This window comes from Nymphalis io, chromosome 15, assembly GCF_905147045.1.
Source record: "Nymphalis io chromosome 15, ilAglIoxx1.1, whole genome shotgun sequence".
Taxonomy (NCBI): domain Eukaryota; kingdom Metazoa; phylum Arthropoda; class Insecta; order Lepidoptera; family Nymphalidae; genus Nymphalis; species Nymphalis io.
In genome coordinates, this window is record NC_065902.1 from 325973 (window position 1) to 346686 (window position 20714).

General features: G+C 33.9%; 1 protein-coding gene and 1 long non-coding RNA gene across 2 annotated transcripts; one reads left to right on the top strand and one right to left on the bottom strand.

Moving 5' to 3' along the window:
• Window positions 1-98: 98 nt before the first annotated feature.
• LOC126773920 (uncharacterized) lies at window positions 99-5334 on the top strand. Its single transcript, XM_050495180.1, has 4 exons — window positions 99-471; window positions 1387-2317; window positions 3337-3680; window positions 4340-5334. The coding sequence occupies exons 1-4, from the start codon at window positions 144-146 to the stop codon at window positions 5269-5271; spliced, it is 2535 nt and encodes an 844-aa protein (XP_050351137.1). The 5' UTR covers window positions 99-143; the 3' UTR covers window positions 5272-5334.
• A 5787-nt stretch (window positions 5335-11121) lies between these two features.
• Window positions 11122-12762, bottom strand: LOC126773714 (uncharacterized). Its single transcript, XR_007669764.1, has 2 exons — window positions 12498-12762; window positions 11122-12355 (listed from the first exon to the last, which is right to left on the bottom strand). It is a non-coding gene; the product is annotated as an uncharacterized LOC126773714 (long non-coding RNA).
• Between the last annotated feature and the right edge of the window lie 7952 nt (window positions 12763-20714).

Here is a 20714-nt window from a genome sequence, read left to right on the forward strand (position 1 = left end):
GTCAAGACAATATCATATTAATTTCCTATTTATGAAACAATAAATGGAAGACAAAGATCAATAAAATTATCTAAATAATTTTGCCTTATATAAAACATGTGTACTGGCTAGGCTTTGTTCAAAGAAGTATCGGAAAGTCAAAAATGGAGTCCTGCGCTGCAAATGCTAAAAGTCTCGAAGATCTTTTAAGTGCGAAGCAATTACAACATATATTGGATAGGCTTGCCAAATCTGGAGCTGAGCTTGTCAGCTATGACCTCAAATCAGCGACCCAAGGTATCGCCGGGTTCCTTGGGGACCACTTAAGGCTGACACTTCACGTCAAGGAGGAGTTTGTAAGGAAGATACACTTGTTCGTTAAAACTATACCGATGGGCAACCAACCTAAGGCTGAATTTATTACGCAAAATCAGTTTAATAAGAGGGAAGCGTTAATGTTCAAGCTGTTTGAGGAGATGGGGGGGACTGAGGGTAAGTTTTATGAGTTTTAAATTAGGTATCTGTTGGGACAGACTTAGACGTAGCCTATTTTATAACTAGATAAATTCCAAATAAAGAGCTAAAACTCGAACTCCTTTAAGAGTTTGTTTCTGCAAATGTGGACTATTGAAATTGCACGCTAGTGTCATGAGGAGGATGCTGGTTGGTAGACACTTGCCTTTCACGCCGAAGGTTGTGGGTTCGATTCCCACATAGGACATACATTTGTGTGCATGAATATGACTGTTTGTCCTGAGTCTGAGTGTAATTAGATAATTACTCTCAGACTCAGGATACTTATATAGATATATGACTATGTATTTACAAAAGAAAAGTAGTATATCAGTTGTCTGGTTCCATAGTACAAGCTCTGCTTAGTTTGGGATCAGATGGCCATGTGTGAATAATGTCCCAGGATATTATTAATATAATTGTGTATATTTTTTAAACAAAATATTTTTTTTTTTATAGAATAGGAAGGTGGACGAGCATATGGGCCACCTGATGGTAAGTGGTCACCAAACGCCCTTAGACATTGGCATTCTAAGAAATGTCAACCATCGCTTATAGCCAATGCGCCACCAACCTTGGGAACTAAGATTTTATGTCCCTTGTGCCTGTAATTACACTGGCTCAGTCACCCTTCAAACCGGAACACAACAATATCAAGTATTGCTGTTTTGCGGTAGAATATCTGATGAGTGGGTGGTACCTACCCAGACGAGCTTGCACAAAGCCCTACCACCAGTAAATGTAATATGTAATATTATGAAAATTTTACATGTATAAAACTCTATATTTGACTCGATTTTGCCATTTTTATAAATATTCATTATCTAATCAATGCTGTCAATTGCCTAAAGCCTGTTCTGAAGGTAGAAATACACAAATCGTTATTTATTACAGATCCGAACCCTTGGCGACCGAAAGCTTATATTTACACCGAAAACATATTAGTGATGCCTGATCTCTGCGCGGAGGGATACAAATCGTTTCCTGCTAAGAAATATTTGGATAAAAACCACGTCTTAGTCACCATGGCATCTATTGCTCGCTTTCACGCAGCCTTCTTCAACTTTATTACTAAGAAAACTGCCAATGGAAAGAAATCCTACCATTTTCTAGATGATTGTAGCCATATTATGACTGAACCGATTTTTATCGACTCGCCGTGGCTACATACCGCTGCGAAATTAACTAGCCAATTTCTAAAAGAACTATCACTAAATTCTGAAGGCTATTCGAACGATTTAGAGGAAAGATTAGTTGATTTTTATGTTAAGGCGTGTGAAAGTTTAAAATTATACGAAGAGACTTTAAATGTCATCATTCATAAGGATTTGTGGATGAATAACATATTGTTTCGTTATAATGGAGATCTGGTCACCAATGCTGTGATAATAGATTATCAGTGTACGCGTTTTGCTCCACCGGCCTTTGACATCATGGGGTTTCTGTATTTAACTACATCAAGAAGATTCCGTGAGTGTTACGAAAATGAAGTATTGCGGCATTATTACTCAGTTTTTTTGGAATCCTTAGATAATGATTCAAAACGAAGATTGGATAGCTTGAAATATAATCTTGACACTTTTCTGGATTGGTGTGAGAAGGCAAGAATGTTTGGTATGATGGAAGCAGCGACGATATTCCCATACATTCTAATGGACCCAGTTAAAGCGCAGAAGACCTTCGATAATCCTGAAACTTACATGGAATATTTGATAGAAGACCGATCGGTTCCAGTGATAGAACATGCTAGAGAAAACGATTCATATAGAACAAAACAGTTGGAACTTTATGAAGAATTAGTTGAAAAATATATTTCACATTATTAAGAAAAATGCTTGGACATTGGAAATTCTAGGCGCCTTGCGATTGAAACCAATGCCACAGGCAGCGGCGCCTAGGGCGCGATCTGCGAATGTTGCATATATATAATAGAAATAATCTTGGAAACAAAATCGTATTCGCCGTGAAATAGTGGTTTATGTAAATTAAAAAAAAATATAGTTTGCTATTTACATTTTCAATGCATGTGTTATTATTTTCTTTCTTATTTTTTTTTGGGTTTTAATATATTTTTTAATTTTTTTTAAATTATATTTCACTTTTTCCTTTTTTGGATCTTTGAAACGATAAATTTTCAGTATATTCTGTTCTGTTGTTGAAATATTAGCTAAACCAGCTATTTGGAAGTGTAGCTGCCTGCAAGATATTTATTATTTTTTATTTATATTTAAAAAAAACTTTAAGGTTATGACTCAATATTCGTTATAAATTGACGATCGTAATAGTCATGAGTATAACATATTTCACATTGGATTTATTTAATTAAAACATAATTATATTAATATCGTCGATTTTCTCGTGTTGACATAAAACGTGTTTCGGTTTAAGTCGACCGTGTAAGCTTCAATCCATTTTTGGTTCTACCTTGCAATAATGCTAATGAGTTGCAAGTAACAGAAATATATAAATTAAATTTGTGAAAATGAAATCTTAAAATAAAATCGATCTATTTTTAATGAACAATCTGTGAGTTTTATTTGTGGAGACATGTTATCTGTAGTCTAATGATTCGGCGTTCATTTGAAATAATGTTATATTAATCACAATCAATAGTACAAAACGATATATATACAAACGCCTTATCTCCTATGAATGCGTCATACATAAGTTTTTGGAATAAAAAGGACTTTATTCGTAACACCTCAAGGTTCTATTTCGGCAGGACAATATCACATTAATTTCCTATTTATGAATAAATAAATGAAAGACAAAGATCAATAAAATTATCTAAATAAATTTGCCTTATATAAAACATGTGTACTGGCTATTCTTTATTCAAAGAAGTATCGGAAAGTCAAAAATGGAGTCCTGCGCTGCAAATACTACAAGTCTCGAAGATCTTTTAAGTGCGAAGCAATTACAACATATATTGGATAGGCTTGCCAAATCTGGAGCTGAGCTTGTCAGCTATGACCTCAAATCAGCGACCCAAGGTATCGCAGGGTTCCTCGGGGACCACTTAAGGCTGACACTTCACGTCAAGGAGGAGTTTGTAAGGAAGATACACTTGTTCGTAAAAACTATACCGATGGGCAACCAACCTAAGGCTGAATTTATTACGCAAAATCAGTTTAATAAGAGGGAAGCGTTAATGTTCAAGCTGTTTGAGGAGATGGGGGGGACTGAGGGTAAGTTTTATGAGTTTTAAATTAGGTATCTGTTGGCATAGACTTAGATGTAGCTTATTTTATAACTAGATAAAATCCAAATAAAGAGCTAAATTTCGAACTCCTATAAGAGTTTGTTTCTGCAAATGTGGACTGTTGAAATTGCACGCTAGCGTCATGAGGAGGATGCTGGTTGATAGACACTTGCCTTTCACGCCAAAGGTTGTGGGTTCGATTCCCACATAGGACAGACATTTGTGTGCATGAATATGACTGTTTGTCCCGAGTCTGAGTGTAATTAGATAATTACTCTCAGACTCAGGATACTTATATAGATATATTTACAAAAGCAAAGTAGTATATCAGTTGTCTGGTTCCATAGTACAAGCTCTGCTTAATTTGGGATCAGAAGCCCGTGTGTGAATAATGTCCCAGGATATTATTAATATAATAGTGTACAGTATGCGTGATATTTGTATATTGCTCATAGCAAGATTTGTCATTTTTCCTATAGTTTGAAGCTATTTTTTAATGTAAATAAGTAATACTATGAAAATGTATAAAACTCTACATTTGACTCGATTTTGCCATTTTTATAAATATTCATTATCTAATCAATGCTGTCAATTGCCTAAAGCCTGTTCTGAAGGTAGAAATACACAAATCGTTATTTATTACAGATCCGAACCCTTGGCGACCGAAAGCTTATATTTACACCGAAAACATATTAGTGATGCCTGATCTCTGCGCGGAGGGATACAAATCGTTTCCTGCTAAGAAATATTTGGATAAAAACCACGTCTTAGTCACCATGGCATCTATTGCTCGCTTTCACGCAGCCTTCTTCAACTTTATCACTAAGAAAACTGCCAATGGAAAGAAATCCTACCATTTTCTAAATGATTGTAGCCATATTATGACTGAACCGACTTTTATCGACTCGCCGTGGCTACACACCGCTGCGAAATTAACTAGCAAATTCCTAAAAGAACTATCACTAAATTCTGAAGGCTATTCGAACGATTTGGAGGAAAGATTAGTTGATTTTTATGTTAAGGCGTGTGAAAGTTTAAAATTATACGAAGAGACTTTAAATGTCATCATTCATAAGGATTTGTGGATGAATAACATATTGTTTCGTTATAATGGAGATCTGGTCACCAATGCTGTGATAATAGATTATCAGTGTACGCGTTTTGCTCCACCGGCCTTTGACATCATGGGGTTTCTGTATTTAACTACATCAAGAAGATTCCGTGAGTGTTACGAAAATGAAGTATTGCGGCATTATTACTCAGTTTTTTTGGAATCCTTAGATAATGATTCAAAACGAAGATTGGATACCTTGAAATATAATCTTGACACTTTTCTGGATTGGTGTGAGAAGGCAAGAATGTTTGGTATGATGGAAGCAGCGACGATATTCCCATACATTCTAATGGATCCACTTAAAGCGCAGAAGACCTTAGATAATCCTGAAACTTACATAGAATATTTGATAGAAGACCGATCGGTTCCAGTGATAGAACATGCTAGAGAAAACGATTCATATAGAACAAAACAGTTGGAACTTTATGAAGAATTAGTTGAAAAATATATTTCACATTATTAAGAAAAAAATAAATGTCTTGATCATTCTAAGTTCGTAAGCTTCCGAAATTTCTGTCAACAAACCGCCGTCCTTCCTCCAGTCAACATAAGTACATATAGGAATATAAATATATCCATAATATTTCATTCTCTTCCTGCTTGGCCATTAGAAATTCTAGGCGCCTTGCGATTGAAACCAATGCTACAGGCAGCGGCGCCTAGGGCGCGATCTGCGAATGTTGCATATATATAATAGAAATAATCTTGGAATCAAAATCGTATTCGCCGCGAAATAGTGGTTTATGTAAATTAAAAAAAATATATAGTTTTCTATTTACATTTTCATTGCGTATATTATTATTATTTTTCTTATTTAATTTTTTTTTGGGTTTTAATATATTGTTTAATTTTTTTTAAACTATATATCACTTTTTTCTTTTTTGAATCTTTGAAACGATAAATTTTCAGTATATTCTGTTCTACTAAAACTCTATAAACCAGCTATTTGGAAGTGTAGCTGCCTGCAAGATATTTATTATTTTTTATTTATATTTAAAAAAAAACTTTAAGGTTATGACTCAATATTCGTTATAAATTGACGATCGCAATAGTCATGAGTATAACATATTTCACATTGGATTTATTTAATTAAAACATAATTATATTAATATCGTCGATTTTCTCGTGTTGACATAAAACATGTTTCGGTTTAAGTCGACCGTGTAAGCTTCAATCCATTTTTGGTTCTACCTTGCAATAATGCTAATGAGTTGCAAGTAACAGAAATATATAAATTAAATTTGTGAAGTATTTTTACCCGTTAAGAAATAGGTCAATGCCATTTGTATAAATATTTAATCAATGAATAATTACTAATGAGTAATCATTAGTAATTATTATAATATTATACACGCGATACATAAAGTTTATGAGTAATCATAAACTTTATGTATCGCGAATAGTTAAACGCTGACATCCAAAAGAAAAAGACAAAAAATAGTGTGACCGCTATGTTTAGTAAGAACGTATTTATCTAAGGAGTTAATTTAATAAACATTAAATTGTTTGATATAGTGTATATTTCTGTATTTTGAGTATGAATTCTGAAAATCATTTAAGATCTTTATTTATAATACAACACTATTAACACTTATCTAGTTTAATTTTACTAAAGTTTCGGCATCAGCTTCGTTGACATTCAAAATGCAATTTTTCGAGAGTCCATAATGAATGTCATAGATTGACTGACTTCTTCGTTAGTCTGGTGGTAAGTGGGCTCACGAATGTTATAGGTTAAGATATAGAAAATTGGCAATGATACATTTTTACTTGGTGGCTTTGTGCAAGCTATTCTGGGGAAATACCACCCACTCATCATATATTTTATCAACCACCAAGCAGCAATACTTTGTTTTCCGGTTTAAAGGGTGAGTGTGTCAATGTAACTGAAAGGCACAAGGGACATAATAATTTAGTTCCAACACATTTGAAGAATGGTTAATATTTCTCACAGCACCAATGTCTATGGGTGGTGGTGACCACTTATAATCAGATATACTTATAAAAAAACAGCAGTGGGTATAAAGTAGTGCACTTAAAATTTCATAACATACCACTGTATTAAATACAAAATTAGAAATAGATTACAGCAAAGTTGTTTCTATATTAACTTGAGATGAGTGAGATTTGAGAGACAAATACCTATTTGTCTCATAAGTTCACTAATGACTAACAAAAATCAATAATTTATTTGACAGATTATTGTTAAATGTCTGTATTGTAGGACGACGCCTGCCGGTTCCGCTAGTTGAGGCCTTCAGTTATACACTAAATAATTTATCTTGAAAATTGCCTTATCTTTGAGATTGGGCGCTGCGCTCGAAAGTTTTGGACAGGACAGCAAATGTAACGTATTGATATAAATTAAGGTGTGTGTAACCGAAAAAGTACAAATGTGTTAGTTTGCGGACCATCTGTTGGCTCGGATCTGTGTCGCGGACGTGTCACGACTCCTTCCATATCTGGCTGTAAGGCATCTAGGCGGCTATCTCGTGCTGACATTTACTTCGCGCTTATCTGATTTTTAGGGACCGAATAACCTTCGATGGAAATACGAGTACGTCTGGGTGGTATTCTATTGTTTTAAGCTGATTACGAGCTAGGATGGTAGCATATCTTTGGAATTGAAGAATGCTGAGGGAGACTGAAGAGTTGATGAGGCCGTTAAAGAGGAAGAAAAAAGAAGAAGATATAGTAATATAATAAGCTAACATCCTCGTTTAAATTAAACTAAATTTGAATGGTTTAAGTGTATACACCTATATGTATACATACAAACATAATCAAACAAAAACGTTGGTATATGTACTTTAAGATATCGTTTTGTTTTTACAATCTCTTTAATGTTACATCGTGTATAATTATCACTATGTCTTTTGACTTATTTTTATATCAAATGGCTGTGTTCGGATTAATTATGAAAGAGGTATCCGGCATATACCCTAATGACAGGTAGGGTCACTAATCAAAGATATTAGGATAAAACCATAGAAAATTTACTACTTTTTAATTCGACATATTCCTAACACATCGATGAAACCAAAAAAAGAATAGGCGATTTTAAATATGATTTAATTATTGTTTATTGTATGTAAACTTATATGTACTTAGTATTCAAAACAACTAAGGACAAACAGCTAAGGTTGTATTATTGTAATATTTTAGAGGTCTTTATATATTTTTCCTATGTAATAATAAATTATATTTATATTCAATTCCATATTATAAATAAATATATAAATATATAATAAAAATATAAAATACATATTATAAATATATATTTATATATATATTTATATATATATATATATATATATATATATATATATATATATATATATATATAATTATTATTATTATTATATATATTTATACTTCCTTTGGTTGCAAAATATTAGGTGTTTTAATGTAATTATGTAATAATAAAAAAATGTATACAAGTAGTTCGTATATCGTATTGTATAGTTTTAAACTGTTTGTGCGAATAGAAGTTAAAATCGCAACGAGCTAAATTGTTGTGATCTTGCGCTTCTAATTTTGCATTTTCTTCTAAACAATTATGAGGATGCGGTAAATGTATTTAGGGACTTAGCGATCCTTGAAGGCTGTCCACGTAACCAGTATCATGTTCACTCTCCGTGACAAACGCTTGACACACATGTACCTATGTTTACGAGTACCATGGAATACATGACGATATGATATTAAAACAAAACCAAGGTAATTTTATAAGATCCAATTTGATTTAGTTTCAAGCGGTTCGCAATGTAGATTATACCGAGATCAGTGCCGCATTAATGAAGCGAAGCAAGAGTAACTATTGATACTTTTTTATTTATTTTTTATGGTATAGGTAAGCGAACGAGCATATGGGCCACTTGATGGTATTTGGTCACCAAGGCCCATAGACATTGACATTGTAAGAAATGTTAACCACCGCTTACATCGCCAAAGCGCCACCAACCTTGGGAACTAAGATATTATGTCCCTTGCGCCTGTAATTACACTGGCTCACTCACCCATCAAACCGAAACACAAAAATGCCAAGTACTGCTGTTTTGTGGTAGAATATCTGATGAGTGGGTGGTACCTACCCAGACGAGCTTGCACAAAGCCCTACCACCAGTAAACGCGCGAGATTTCCTTTCATCACATGAGATCAGATCAGGGGGACCCTTCGAAAGAATTAGCTACGGGCGCCGCGCTTGCTTAAATTGGCACTGACCGAGATGAGCCGGCAAAAAAGACAGTACTCCTGTACTTTTCAAATACCTACGGCTATTCTATGAGTATACTCTAAACTTATAAAACTTTTTGTAACCATTATGGTCACAATTAAGTGTTGTAAGGCATTTAAGCGGGTATCAAATTCATGTTTTTTTATATTTGTAAAAAAAGTTGCTTTACTATTATGTAATTATATATACATATATTAGTTATAATATTATAATAAATTATATATAGGTCTATATTACGTTAAATCGAACCGAAAGCGATGTGGACCGACGCGCGAAACTCAGCCATGGAATCTATGAGAAATAATTGAATTCTTTTTCATAAACGCATCGATAGGGTTGAACGTAGAAATGTTGTTACTTATAATAAATATATACCTTCAATACAAATCAATACTTTTAACATGTAACACAATTTTTATAGACATATTCAGTATATATATATATACTATATATAGTATAGTATATATATAGTATAGTATATATATAGTATATATATATATATATATATATATATATATATATATATATATAGTTACGATTCTTCCTATGTTAATATACATATTTTGAACCACTTAGACCCTTCACCTCCGGCCGAAAACCATATATATTATAATAAATGTATTACTATTTATCCGAGCACGTTGGTTTCCTAGTTCGTTTATATATGTATACATATGTTAGTGACTTAGGGTAAACGCGTTAGCTCACTGTCCGCCTTAATTTTGCGGTTTATTTTTACAAGTATTTAAATTTAACGTAACGTTATGACTCAGCTTTTCCATGGTTAGAATTTTAGTGAATTATTGTATATATTAAACTAAAATGGTCTAGCGATTAGAACACCCGAATCTTAATCGAAGAGTATGGGTTCAAGCCCGGACAAGCACCGCTGAATTTTCATGTGCTTAATTTATGTATATAATTTATCACGTGCTTGACGGTGAAAGAACGGAACGTGAAGAGGAAAACGTTTTAAGATAAAAAAAATGTCAGATGTAAGTATATCCACCAACCTGCATTGGAGCAGCGTGGTTGCATAAGCTCCAAATCTTTTCCACAAACGGAGAGGAGGCCTATGCCGAGCAGTGGTACATTTATAGGCATTACATTACTTTATATTCTGTGCATTTGTCTGGTTGGACGCGACATATATATTTCAATATATGTAAACATTTTATGTAGATCCTTACTCTACCCGTGCGAAGCCGGGATAGGTTGCTAGTCACTCAAAATATATGATTACTATTAAATTTATAACAAAAAATTATTCGTCGAATAAATATTAAAATCAAAATATGCTTTATTCATTTAGATTCTTAAAAAACATATTTGAAACCAAATTTAAAAGATTGTATTCAATTTAAAGTTCCCACTGTATTGTAACGTTAATTCTATCGAAAAGAAACGACAAGAAATTCAGGAGGTATTATTTGACTCCAATGAAATAAAGTACTTTAATGCAATCATATTTACATGTATGTATATCCTGCATGAAAATCAATAAATACTAACAACAAGCATTTCTGTCATGTATGCTTTATTTTAAGAATACATTTTTTAACATTAGATTGAAATTGCAGTTTTTTTTTAACTTAAAGCTCCCAGCCCTACGCTCACCCCGTACTGGGACAAGGGCGGCGAGTCTCGGCGACGAGGACGGCGGACATATGCTCCTGACTCACTGCCCAAAATATTTCACATCGCATTGTGTGTAAGTCATTAATGCTTAAGGAAAATAATTTATAATAATTACATATGAACACATACCGGTACTCTCAGTTGGTTCAAGTTTTGGTGACTTGCAAATAGCCATAGTTTAAAACCAAATCTATTTTTTAGCCTGATTGAGGTCCTAATTATTGTAGGAATATTGTTGTTCCTTTCGATATCACGAGCGACCACGACCGTTTACGACGCTAATTGTTATTGTCGGGAACACAGAAATCCGAGTATTTTAAAACGTCCGAATAGCTGAAGATAACATGAAAAACCCGTCATTACAAGAGCTAGAATTAGAAACTTTTAAGAGAGACCAATTTTCAAAACAAAAAAGTACAAAAAAACAAAGTAACAAAAAGGTTTGTAACTATTTATATTTCTTTATCAATTCATCAAAAACGCGCTACAATCAGCGAGCATAAATCAGCCGCCACACTGTCGCCCACTGCATTTATCAGGACATAATGTATCTTATTCTTATATATATCAAGAGTTATAAATGTCACTTCCTTCATATAAGACACGCAGATTTGGAATCTAGTTGACTATGACCTTCCTTGAGGTTCAAGCTCGGTTCATACCAAGTATCATCAAAATCGTAACAAAAGTGTAACAAACAGTTAGAGTTACTTGCAATGTAGATTCTCCTTCACGGGGGTCGCGTACGCGACCTGCGGGCCACATGCGGACCACCGATAATCGGTAGCAGTTTTAAGAACAGGTAAATCATACTTTAACAATCTATTGACGTACATCTGTGAAATGTCGGTTGCGTTACATTGTATAGTCAACATGAATGACGTTGTAATGAGATTGTGAACAAAAATTATAAATTTTATTGTACAATTTACAAGAACATTACATTAAGAGGCGTTCGTATCATATAAAAACTGATAATAATTAACTAGAAATGTTTCAGTTCATTAGCGTCCGTCCTTTTTGAGTTTCATTATTTTATTATACATAACTATATTGATATTTGATGGCTTCATTATATTCTTATTATTAAATCAATAGCTTACATATATTAAAACTGTTAAGGGACCCCTAACTTTAAGGTACAAAGTTTATCTAATTTACATTTAGTTTAAAGGTTAATTAAAATAATCGTGAATCTTTAACAGCAGTTTCTATGTTAATAGTGCGAATTATCAGTTCTACCTGCTTACTAGAAAGTATCATATGTTTTGCAAAAATAACATTACCCAATATAATTACAAAGAAGATCTAACAATAATGTGCAAACAATATTTTACAAGCTTTTTTTGAGATAAGATACATTAGATAAGTGCCGAGACCGAAAAGATAAAATACGCTGATTTTAATCAAAGATCGCGGGTTCAACCGGACAAACCCTACTGAGTTTTTATTTGTTTAGTTTGCATATTTATAATATTCTCGTTTTTGGCGGTGAAAGGAATCGTGATTGATGTCAGCCGACTCGAACTCCTGCTTCTGCGCCATTAGCAGCTGGCGCAGCCACTAGACCAATGAGGCAGTCGCGATTAACAAGCATGTGTCGATTTAAATTTTGCCATATGTGTCTCCATCAACCTGCACTGGAGCAGCATGGAATCCAAACCTTTTTCTCTGAAAGAATGTGTGATTGTGTGTAATTTTACTTCCCGTGTATCGGTAAGGTGAAAACGTAGACTACTTCATGGAGGAAACGATAATATATAACGTCACCGATATATACAGCTAATCGTTTCACATTTAACGCAAATCTCACCTGTCTAGCCAAACTTTTACCGGTTGAATCTCCTGTCGACCGAAACCCACCTTTGACTTTCACAGCAAGCATACGAAACATGACATCAAACGAAGTATCGCCGTCGCCTGTCTCGACCGCACGCTGCACTCTCTTGTCCGGCCGTACGATCCCAAATACCACCCTAATGACGTGTAAACTGGTCGTGTATTTACTTATCACTAAATAGTTGGCTGTCAGCTGGCACAGGAAGCTAATCTTGCAAATAGCAGTTAAGCGTGTTTTATGTTCGATTACGTATCGAATTTAATTGCTTGAAGAAATGCAAACGATTAGCTGTATTACGAAATAAACGTAAGTGTAGCTAATTTAAATCTAAAAAAGAAAATTTACACGACACATACCACGATGCCAAGTCAAATATAATGTAAATATACTCGAATAAATATACTTAGAATTTATAGATAACAAAAAATTTCAATTACAACTAACGAGTTTATATTATGTGAACAATATTAAGTAGTCCTTCAGCGACGTATGGGGTCTGGTTTTTCACACGAAAGATTGTATTTGAAACGTAATAGAAAGTTTCTACACCAAATTACTCACTAGTTAATCTTATTCAACTATTATTATTCTTAGTAGATATTTGTAAAAAGCGAAGAGTTAAGAACCTAATAAATCCATATAATATAAGCAAAGACCAAAAATCAAGAGTAAATAAAAAATATAAATACTTAATACTGATTATGGTCGAATATTTAATAACGATTGTGGTCGAATTTCGATTTTTTGTCTCGCTTGGAAAACTCGTATTCGTTTCCCCACATGAAGTCGAAGGATAAAGAGACCCACTGGAGCCTGCGCCAGAATACCCCCTAACCCCGGCGACAGTTACGGCGGGAGAAAGAGGTGCGCATCAACAATAACAAGTACGAACACGTCTTAAAATGATTAAAATAATGTTAAGAAAAAAATCAATAAGCGAAGATTGAAAATATATTTATATTATCCATCTTAAATGTCATATTTGAGTTTTACCCGCAATCTCATCAATCAGGTGAACTCGCTGAGAGTCAGCTCGCGACCACGACAGGTGAACCCTATCAAAACGTCAGGCTATATAATATACAAAATTGATAATACACGGCGCGAAAGCTTGAAGCGAATAAAATAATATTGTTAAAATTATATTTCCTAAAATGAAATCCTACGCCCATGGCGGACGAAGTTTTCATTATTCATGTTACATATTCATTCAAGTTGACATATCTGTCTCAAGCGTCTAATATTATACATAGATCTTACTAATACATTGCGGTACTGGCCCACGCCTTACCTTACACGATAGTTTATGACATAAAAATTCTTCGACTCCTTTACTTCTGTAGGTAACGAATATTAAGTGAGCCTGTTTTGAGACAAATAATTTTATTTTGGTCCGTCCATGTTTCGTATATTCTCAGTTTTTCATAAATAAATCATTATGAATTTGAACAATTTTTGAGATGTGTATAAAACTAGTTTAGATAATATATTTCCTATCTTGTCTGTCTATTTGTGTATATGCCACGTTTTAAAGAGATCCAATTGTACTTCGCAATATATATGGATTTTGTTAATTATAAGTTTTATAACTTTTAATTGTCTCACGCGATTTTGATGAAATACTTGTTTAGTAATTTATCAATATCGCTTGTTATAATAATAGAAGTTTTTATTTGAATTACTGGAAGATACCGCAGACACACAGTTAAGAAATACACTTTAATTTTTATTTTTACAAAGTCATGATAATCTTTTTACTTACCAACTTTTTGTTTATTCATTAGAAGTGGTATAAAATGCAATATATATATTGAAGATAGAAAGACGCGTCTTATAGGTAGCACAATTAGGAAGTCCTATAAGAGTAACAGCTGTATATGCCCCAATGGAGGTGGCCTTAACCCAGTTAAGGTGGACCCCTTAAAGGAGAGGGTTAGGAGCTAGTTCCCTCAAGCTGTTCCATTGCGGATTTGTGCATACACATGTGAAATTCATCCAACTCAAGTAAGTTATCCGGCAATGTTATCTTTCACCGCTGAGCGCGAGATGAATAATAAACACAAATTAGGCACATAAAAATTCAAAGGTGCTTGCCCGAACTTAAGGCTCACAAGTAGTCGGTTAAGATGCAGGTTTTAGCCACTGAGACATCTCGACTTAATACAATACAATTACTTGATTGTATTAATTTAGTAGTTTGTCTCGCGATGAATAGCAAAATTACTGCGCAGCCGCCCGCCATATCACCTTTCCATATTTGGCACAACTCTCGGTATTTAACTTCGAGGAAAATTGTATTTCTATAGACCGTGATGTCATGAGCCCTGACCCATTTTTGATGCTAATTATGAATTAAATCCTGAGAACTAAACTTTATTTACTTAAACATATGGTTTGATAACTATTGTTTATTCAAGACTTATTTTAAGCCTTTGATTTGTTACTTAGAATACTTAATAATGTTGTACTTTTGACTTTTATGATAACGTTGTTTTTTATAATATAATATGGCATACGTAGCTTTATGATAAAGATTGTGGCCGTCAATAGACATATACCACCATCCAAGAGAAGTAAGGCGTTAGGAGTTTTGTGCTTGTAATTACATTTCTTGTAATTTCTTGACATATTTAACATTAGTTTACCTTTTTTTATATAGAATAGGACGGCGGATGAGCCTATGGTAAGTGGTCACCAAACGCCCTTAGACATTGGCATTGTAAGAAATGTCAACCATCGCTTACATAGCCAATGCGCCACCAACCTTGGGAATTAAGATTTTATGTCCCTTGTGCCTGTAATTACACTGGCTCACTCACCCTTCAAACCGGAACAAAACAATATCAAGTACTGCTGTTTTGCGGTAGAATATCTGATGAGTGGGTGGTACAAATGTGGCACAAAGCCCTACCACCAGTAATATGTTTGCTTTATAACGCTTACTCATATCTGATGGTGGCGAAGTAGACCTGCTCCTTACCTTCACCGGCTCACTTAGTAGCTACGGAACCCCAAACTTCGACCTCAGTGCCACAATATCTCCTGGCCATTTTCAAGGGTGAGGAAGTGTGTACACAAACACAAGAATAGTATGTCTATCCCTCATTCTCATAAACCGAAATAAACATACTTAACCATCAAAATTAAAGTCAAGCAAATACTGGAGGAGAATGAAAATTTTCATAAAGTATAAATATTAATTAGTCATTAATGGCTAAACCAATGAACCGATTTTCATGAAATTTGGTATGAAGCAAACATGAACTCGAGTTTTTATTTCGAGGGGGACACTGGTTCAATATATACCTATAAGACGCATGTATAATCACTTAAGATCCATCAAACGATTCAGTACATTGGTGAGACACTTTGGCTTTAGGTCCGTGTACTCTAAGATGGTAATTAACATACCGAACCTCGTATCGGTAATAAGCGTTGGCAGTATTTGAGTTTAAGCCTCATACGCCTTTCATTAACTTATCATTGTACAAGGATTGTATTTTTTATCATAAATGTACATTTTAAGACAGAAAAACACGATCCTTTTAAAGAGATGACCGTATCTGTAGTTTTGTATAGGTTAACATTGCGCAAGCGCCGGCTGGGTGTCGCAAGACGTGTTGTGTTCCCATTGCAATCTGTAACGTTACACTGACCGCACATGTTAGATATCGAAATATGATTAGTTCTGTACCAGCTGGCACCCAATAACCTATGTTTGAATCGTAGTGAAAACTATTACGGAGTCTATGATCTTCCATAGACTTTTATCTTCCAGGAATAAAATAACTATTTATCCAGGTTAGAAGGCTTGACCGGGCTATTGTTTATACGGCTAATGTTTGAAGTCATCCAAGAGCACAAAAAAAAAATCAGAACCGACATGCCAAAACTTTGCCTCTGCAAGTCGAATGTATACATGAGGAGTAAAAATCTACCATTGACCCATTTTCACTGGTAAGAGATAAGGGAAGTGCTATTCTGTAAGACCTCATCTCGATCTCACTCTTAAAATGTTGAAAACCGTCGACTGATGTTACGCTATATTGATGCGTATATCCTTTATATATTATAGTTATAATAGTCATATTATGTCCCTTGTGCTTGTAGTTACACCGGCTCACTCACAATTCAAACGGAAATACTTATTGCTGTTTGGCGATCGAATATTTTATAAGTGGGTGGTATAAAGTAATATTTAGATGAAACTAAAGAGATTACAATTATGCTATTTTGTTCTATTACTAAAATAAATGGTGTTGACATTAAAATGATTCAAAAATGATATGCTTGTCCCCATTACGATCGATCTCGCTACCCTTGATACCGCATTATTCAGAACAATGTAGGTTTCTGAGGTCGTTCAGTCATAAACGAACAATTTATCGCGTTTCGAAGACAAGGAATTAAATTATTCTTAATTCACTTAAATAAAACTTTACATTAAATAATAAGGCGGTTTCAAAACCAAATATTAACTCCATATGGATTACACTTTAGTACGAACGTATGGACTGGCGTCTGATGACTAGGATTTCAATTATTATCCTGCATATTATGTTGTGCTTTCGCTTAAACTATCAAATTGAGGTTTTTTCCCCGCGTTACCATATAGCAGCTATTTCTCTTACGCCATGGAAGTAACTGTCTTTATATTTAAAGATTACGGTACGATAATTCATAAGAGTATTATCAATAAACAATCACTTTCTTTTCTTTCAATTCCGTCTTTTATATATTTATTGCGGTAATCACATTCATTCAATAGAAATCGCGTAATTTATTATAAGTATTACATAAAATATGTATTTGCACAATTGACACAAGCTCCCCGTTCGAAGTACAGGGACGGGGCACTAATGAATCGATTTGGTGGCAGGTCGGACGGACGGTAGCAAGAATTGAACATACCCGTACACGTACTTTTCTATAAGTAATCTATTCCAATCGGAGAAGGAGTAAAGATAAACAAACCTTAGATTTACAAATTGCATGCGATCTGCTAATTGTTCTGTTGTCTTATACTCTATAAATAGTTCTTGATTAAAATACCTTTATTTATAAAATACCTCTACTCCACTAAACTAGTTATAACCACATTAATTTAACTTTCGAAGTTCCGATTACAACTTCGCGGACATTAAAAACGCCATTTTTTCGCGAATCCATAGTGAGTTTAATAGATTATTTAAGATCTCGACTAATGATATGGCGTAAATTCGGTGTCAAAGTTATTTATTTGGGTTTAATCCTCTTGTGGTTGAAATAGGCTATACGTACGCCCGTATTTAAATTCTAACAACGAATTAAAATCCTTTTAAATTATTTTACCTTCATTATATACTGCAGACATCAGCTATGTTCCAATTTAATACGCCCGTAAAAAGGTAAAGATACGATTTTAGGAGGTAATTACATCTTAATAGATCAATGCGCGCACGCACTTTATCGTATTCAGTTTTAATAAAACGATTAGCAAACGAAAAACGCCAACGTGTTATTGACACTCGCTTTGATATTAATGACTAAGTATTGTGTTCTATTAGTGCTTTCTATGAATACTTGAATGCAATTTCCAATGATTAAAGATAAAGATACTATTACAGTATCCTATACAATGGGTGATTCTGAGCAGCATCCATCATCCCGAGGTCACGTCCCACGCGCTGAATCATTTCGTGAACAGACAAAATGTAAATGTAAAAGTTAATTTTAATCAACAATGAACTTATGTACATGTGTAAATGTAGTATGTTATTATCTTTTATAATTGAAAGTTTCGTTCTTAGGCAAAAGATGTTCTTTGTCTGTCATTCTACAGGCACAGTCATTTTAATTGTTAAAATGATTGACATTAGCCAAAAATCTTATGTACACAAAAATATTATATGCTATAGTATAAATATATAATATCAATATACTTGGTGGCTATACTTTGTTCAAGTCCGATTGGTAGGTACCATCCATTCATCATTTATACTAGAGCCAAGGAACAATACTTAGTAATGGTGCGTGCTGGTTGAGTGAGGCAGTGTAACTACGTGCGCAATGGATATACAACTTAATTCCCGAGCATGGTGGCGCATTATAGTGCAACGTAAGAGATGGTTAATTTGTCTTACAAAGCTAATGTCTATGGGCGGTGTTTACCACCTTATGGCCCTTTTGCCAGTGCATAAAAACGTTAAACTTTTTAATTTAATTGTATATAAACCATTCTTGTATATATTATGGAAATTCGTTCAAAAGAGTAACTGTTGAATTTCGACAAAATGTTCGACAAAAGTTCGCGTTGAGAGGACGACAAATTTTGTACTTTCTTCAACGAAATTAAATAATAATATTGTGCTATTTAATAAAATACCTGATAAAATATAACTTCACGCTGAAATATAGTATTGGAATAATCACGGTGTGTTTGTTTCGTGCGCACGTTTCTACTAACAATGAGGTTAGTCACAAGTCAGCAGCGCCAGGACTTTTAACGCATAATGAATGACGTACACGTTTGCATTAACTTATCAATATTTAAACATTATAATGCATGTAATTAAATATTTGTGTTCTATTGTATATTTGTTAGGAAAAAAATTCACATTGCGAATTTTGGAGTATATTCCAAACTGTTCCAGTTAGGGTGGGTAGACATGTCTGATTACAACCGACATACAGATTAAGCCCATAAACTTATTGCAGTATAGTTATTTAAGGAGCATGCTGTGCTTTCTATGATTGAAGGGTCACATAGACGTACATAACTTTTAAGATTTTTGTTATAATTTTGTCATTTGTTTTCTTCGTTGGATATCCTAATGAAATAAATTAAAAAATGAGAACTCGGTGGCGTTTGCCTGGATTTGAAGCCTTTGGTTAAGATCCAAGTATTCTAGCCATTAATTAATCATGGTGTTCGAATAATATCGAATAATTTATAACAAAATTGCTTCGGTTAAAATCCAGAAGATAGAGTTTGGAGAACTTCTTTAGGCAATCATATCATCCCAAATACTATGTTGCGATGGTATGAAGCCGGGAGAGAGCTAATCTCCAATGGTCTACAGCTCCACAAATTACTTGGTGTAAGGGTTTTCTTGGTGGATAGGTACCACCCAATGGTGATCAATTGGTTATATATAAATGGTTAATCTTTATTAAAGTACTAATTTCTAGAAACGGTAGCGACCACATACCATCAGGTAATCCAGTAGCCAGTTCTCCTGCCTATTATAAATTAAAATAAACACGTGCACGATACTCACTGTCATTCAAGTTGACCAATATTCGTGCGTAAATGTGCCGTTATGGGTTGTCGGTTTAAGGTTACGTCTGAGCCGTGCGCGTACTCCTGTCACGTTTTGTTTATGTAATATTCATTTCAGAAGGCAATTCATAAGGTATTTATGATTTATACATATATATCGATAACGTTAAGAACATCTGGCTGGACATCAGCGACGTAAAAATCTAAATCATGTTTATGTCTTAAATTTAGATTGATATGTTTAATATTTGGTTCATAATCTACTACTATAAGCCGAGTTGGCTTTTTTTCTTTATTTAATTCAGGGACTTTTTTCTTACACAGGCACGCCAGTCCCATTGTCCCTTCTATATTTTGTAACTTGGCTCAGTGGTTAGAACGAGGTTCTAACCATGGTTGTTAAGGTTTAAGCCATTAAGTAGGCAGGCGCCACTGAATTTTCACGTGCTCAAGTTGTCTTTATCATTCATCTCGTGCTCGACTGTGCAAAAAAAAAACCATCATGTGGCAACCTGTATATATCTAATTTCACTGTAATTCTGTAATACACATGTATTCCAACCAACCCTGTCTCTGTCTGTATTCTGTGTTTATGCGTCACTTCTGTACAATAACGTGTATTACGAGTATCTATCAATCTCAAACTTTGATATAAAAGCTTATTTTTAGGTTATTCCAATAGTATTTCTATATTTATTGATAAAAGTTTTTTTTTCTTATTAAATAGATCTACATATACCAACTCATTTTTATATATTAATTGTCACCAGCACATATTTATTTTATATAACAAAATTCAATAACGCAAGCTTCTTATAAGCACTCCATTTCCCATCCACGCTCCTTATAGGACTAAATTATCAATAAATTATTGACAGCCTTATTATCAAACTCTTATCATTTTAAATTATTATAGAATTGAGTATATT

Bases quoted from the DNA above. Each gene is read 5' to 3' on its own strand.
- LOC126773920 (XM_050495180.1), top strand. From the start codon at position 144: ATGGAGTCCTGCGCTGCAAATGCTAAAAGTCTCGAAGATCTTTTAAGT. The intron at 472-1,386 runs GTAAGTTTTATG...TATTTATTACAG, and splicing joins GGAGATGGGGGGGACTGAGG to ATCCGAACCCTTGGCGACCG. The intron at 3,681-4,339 runs GTAAGTTTTATG...TATTTATTACAG, and splicing joins GGAGATGGGGGGGACTGAGG to ATCCGAACCCTTGGCGACCG.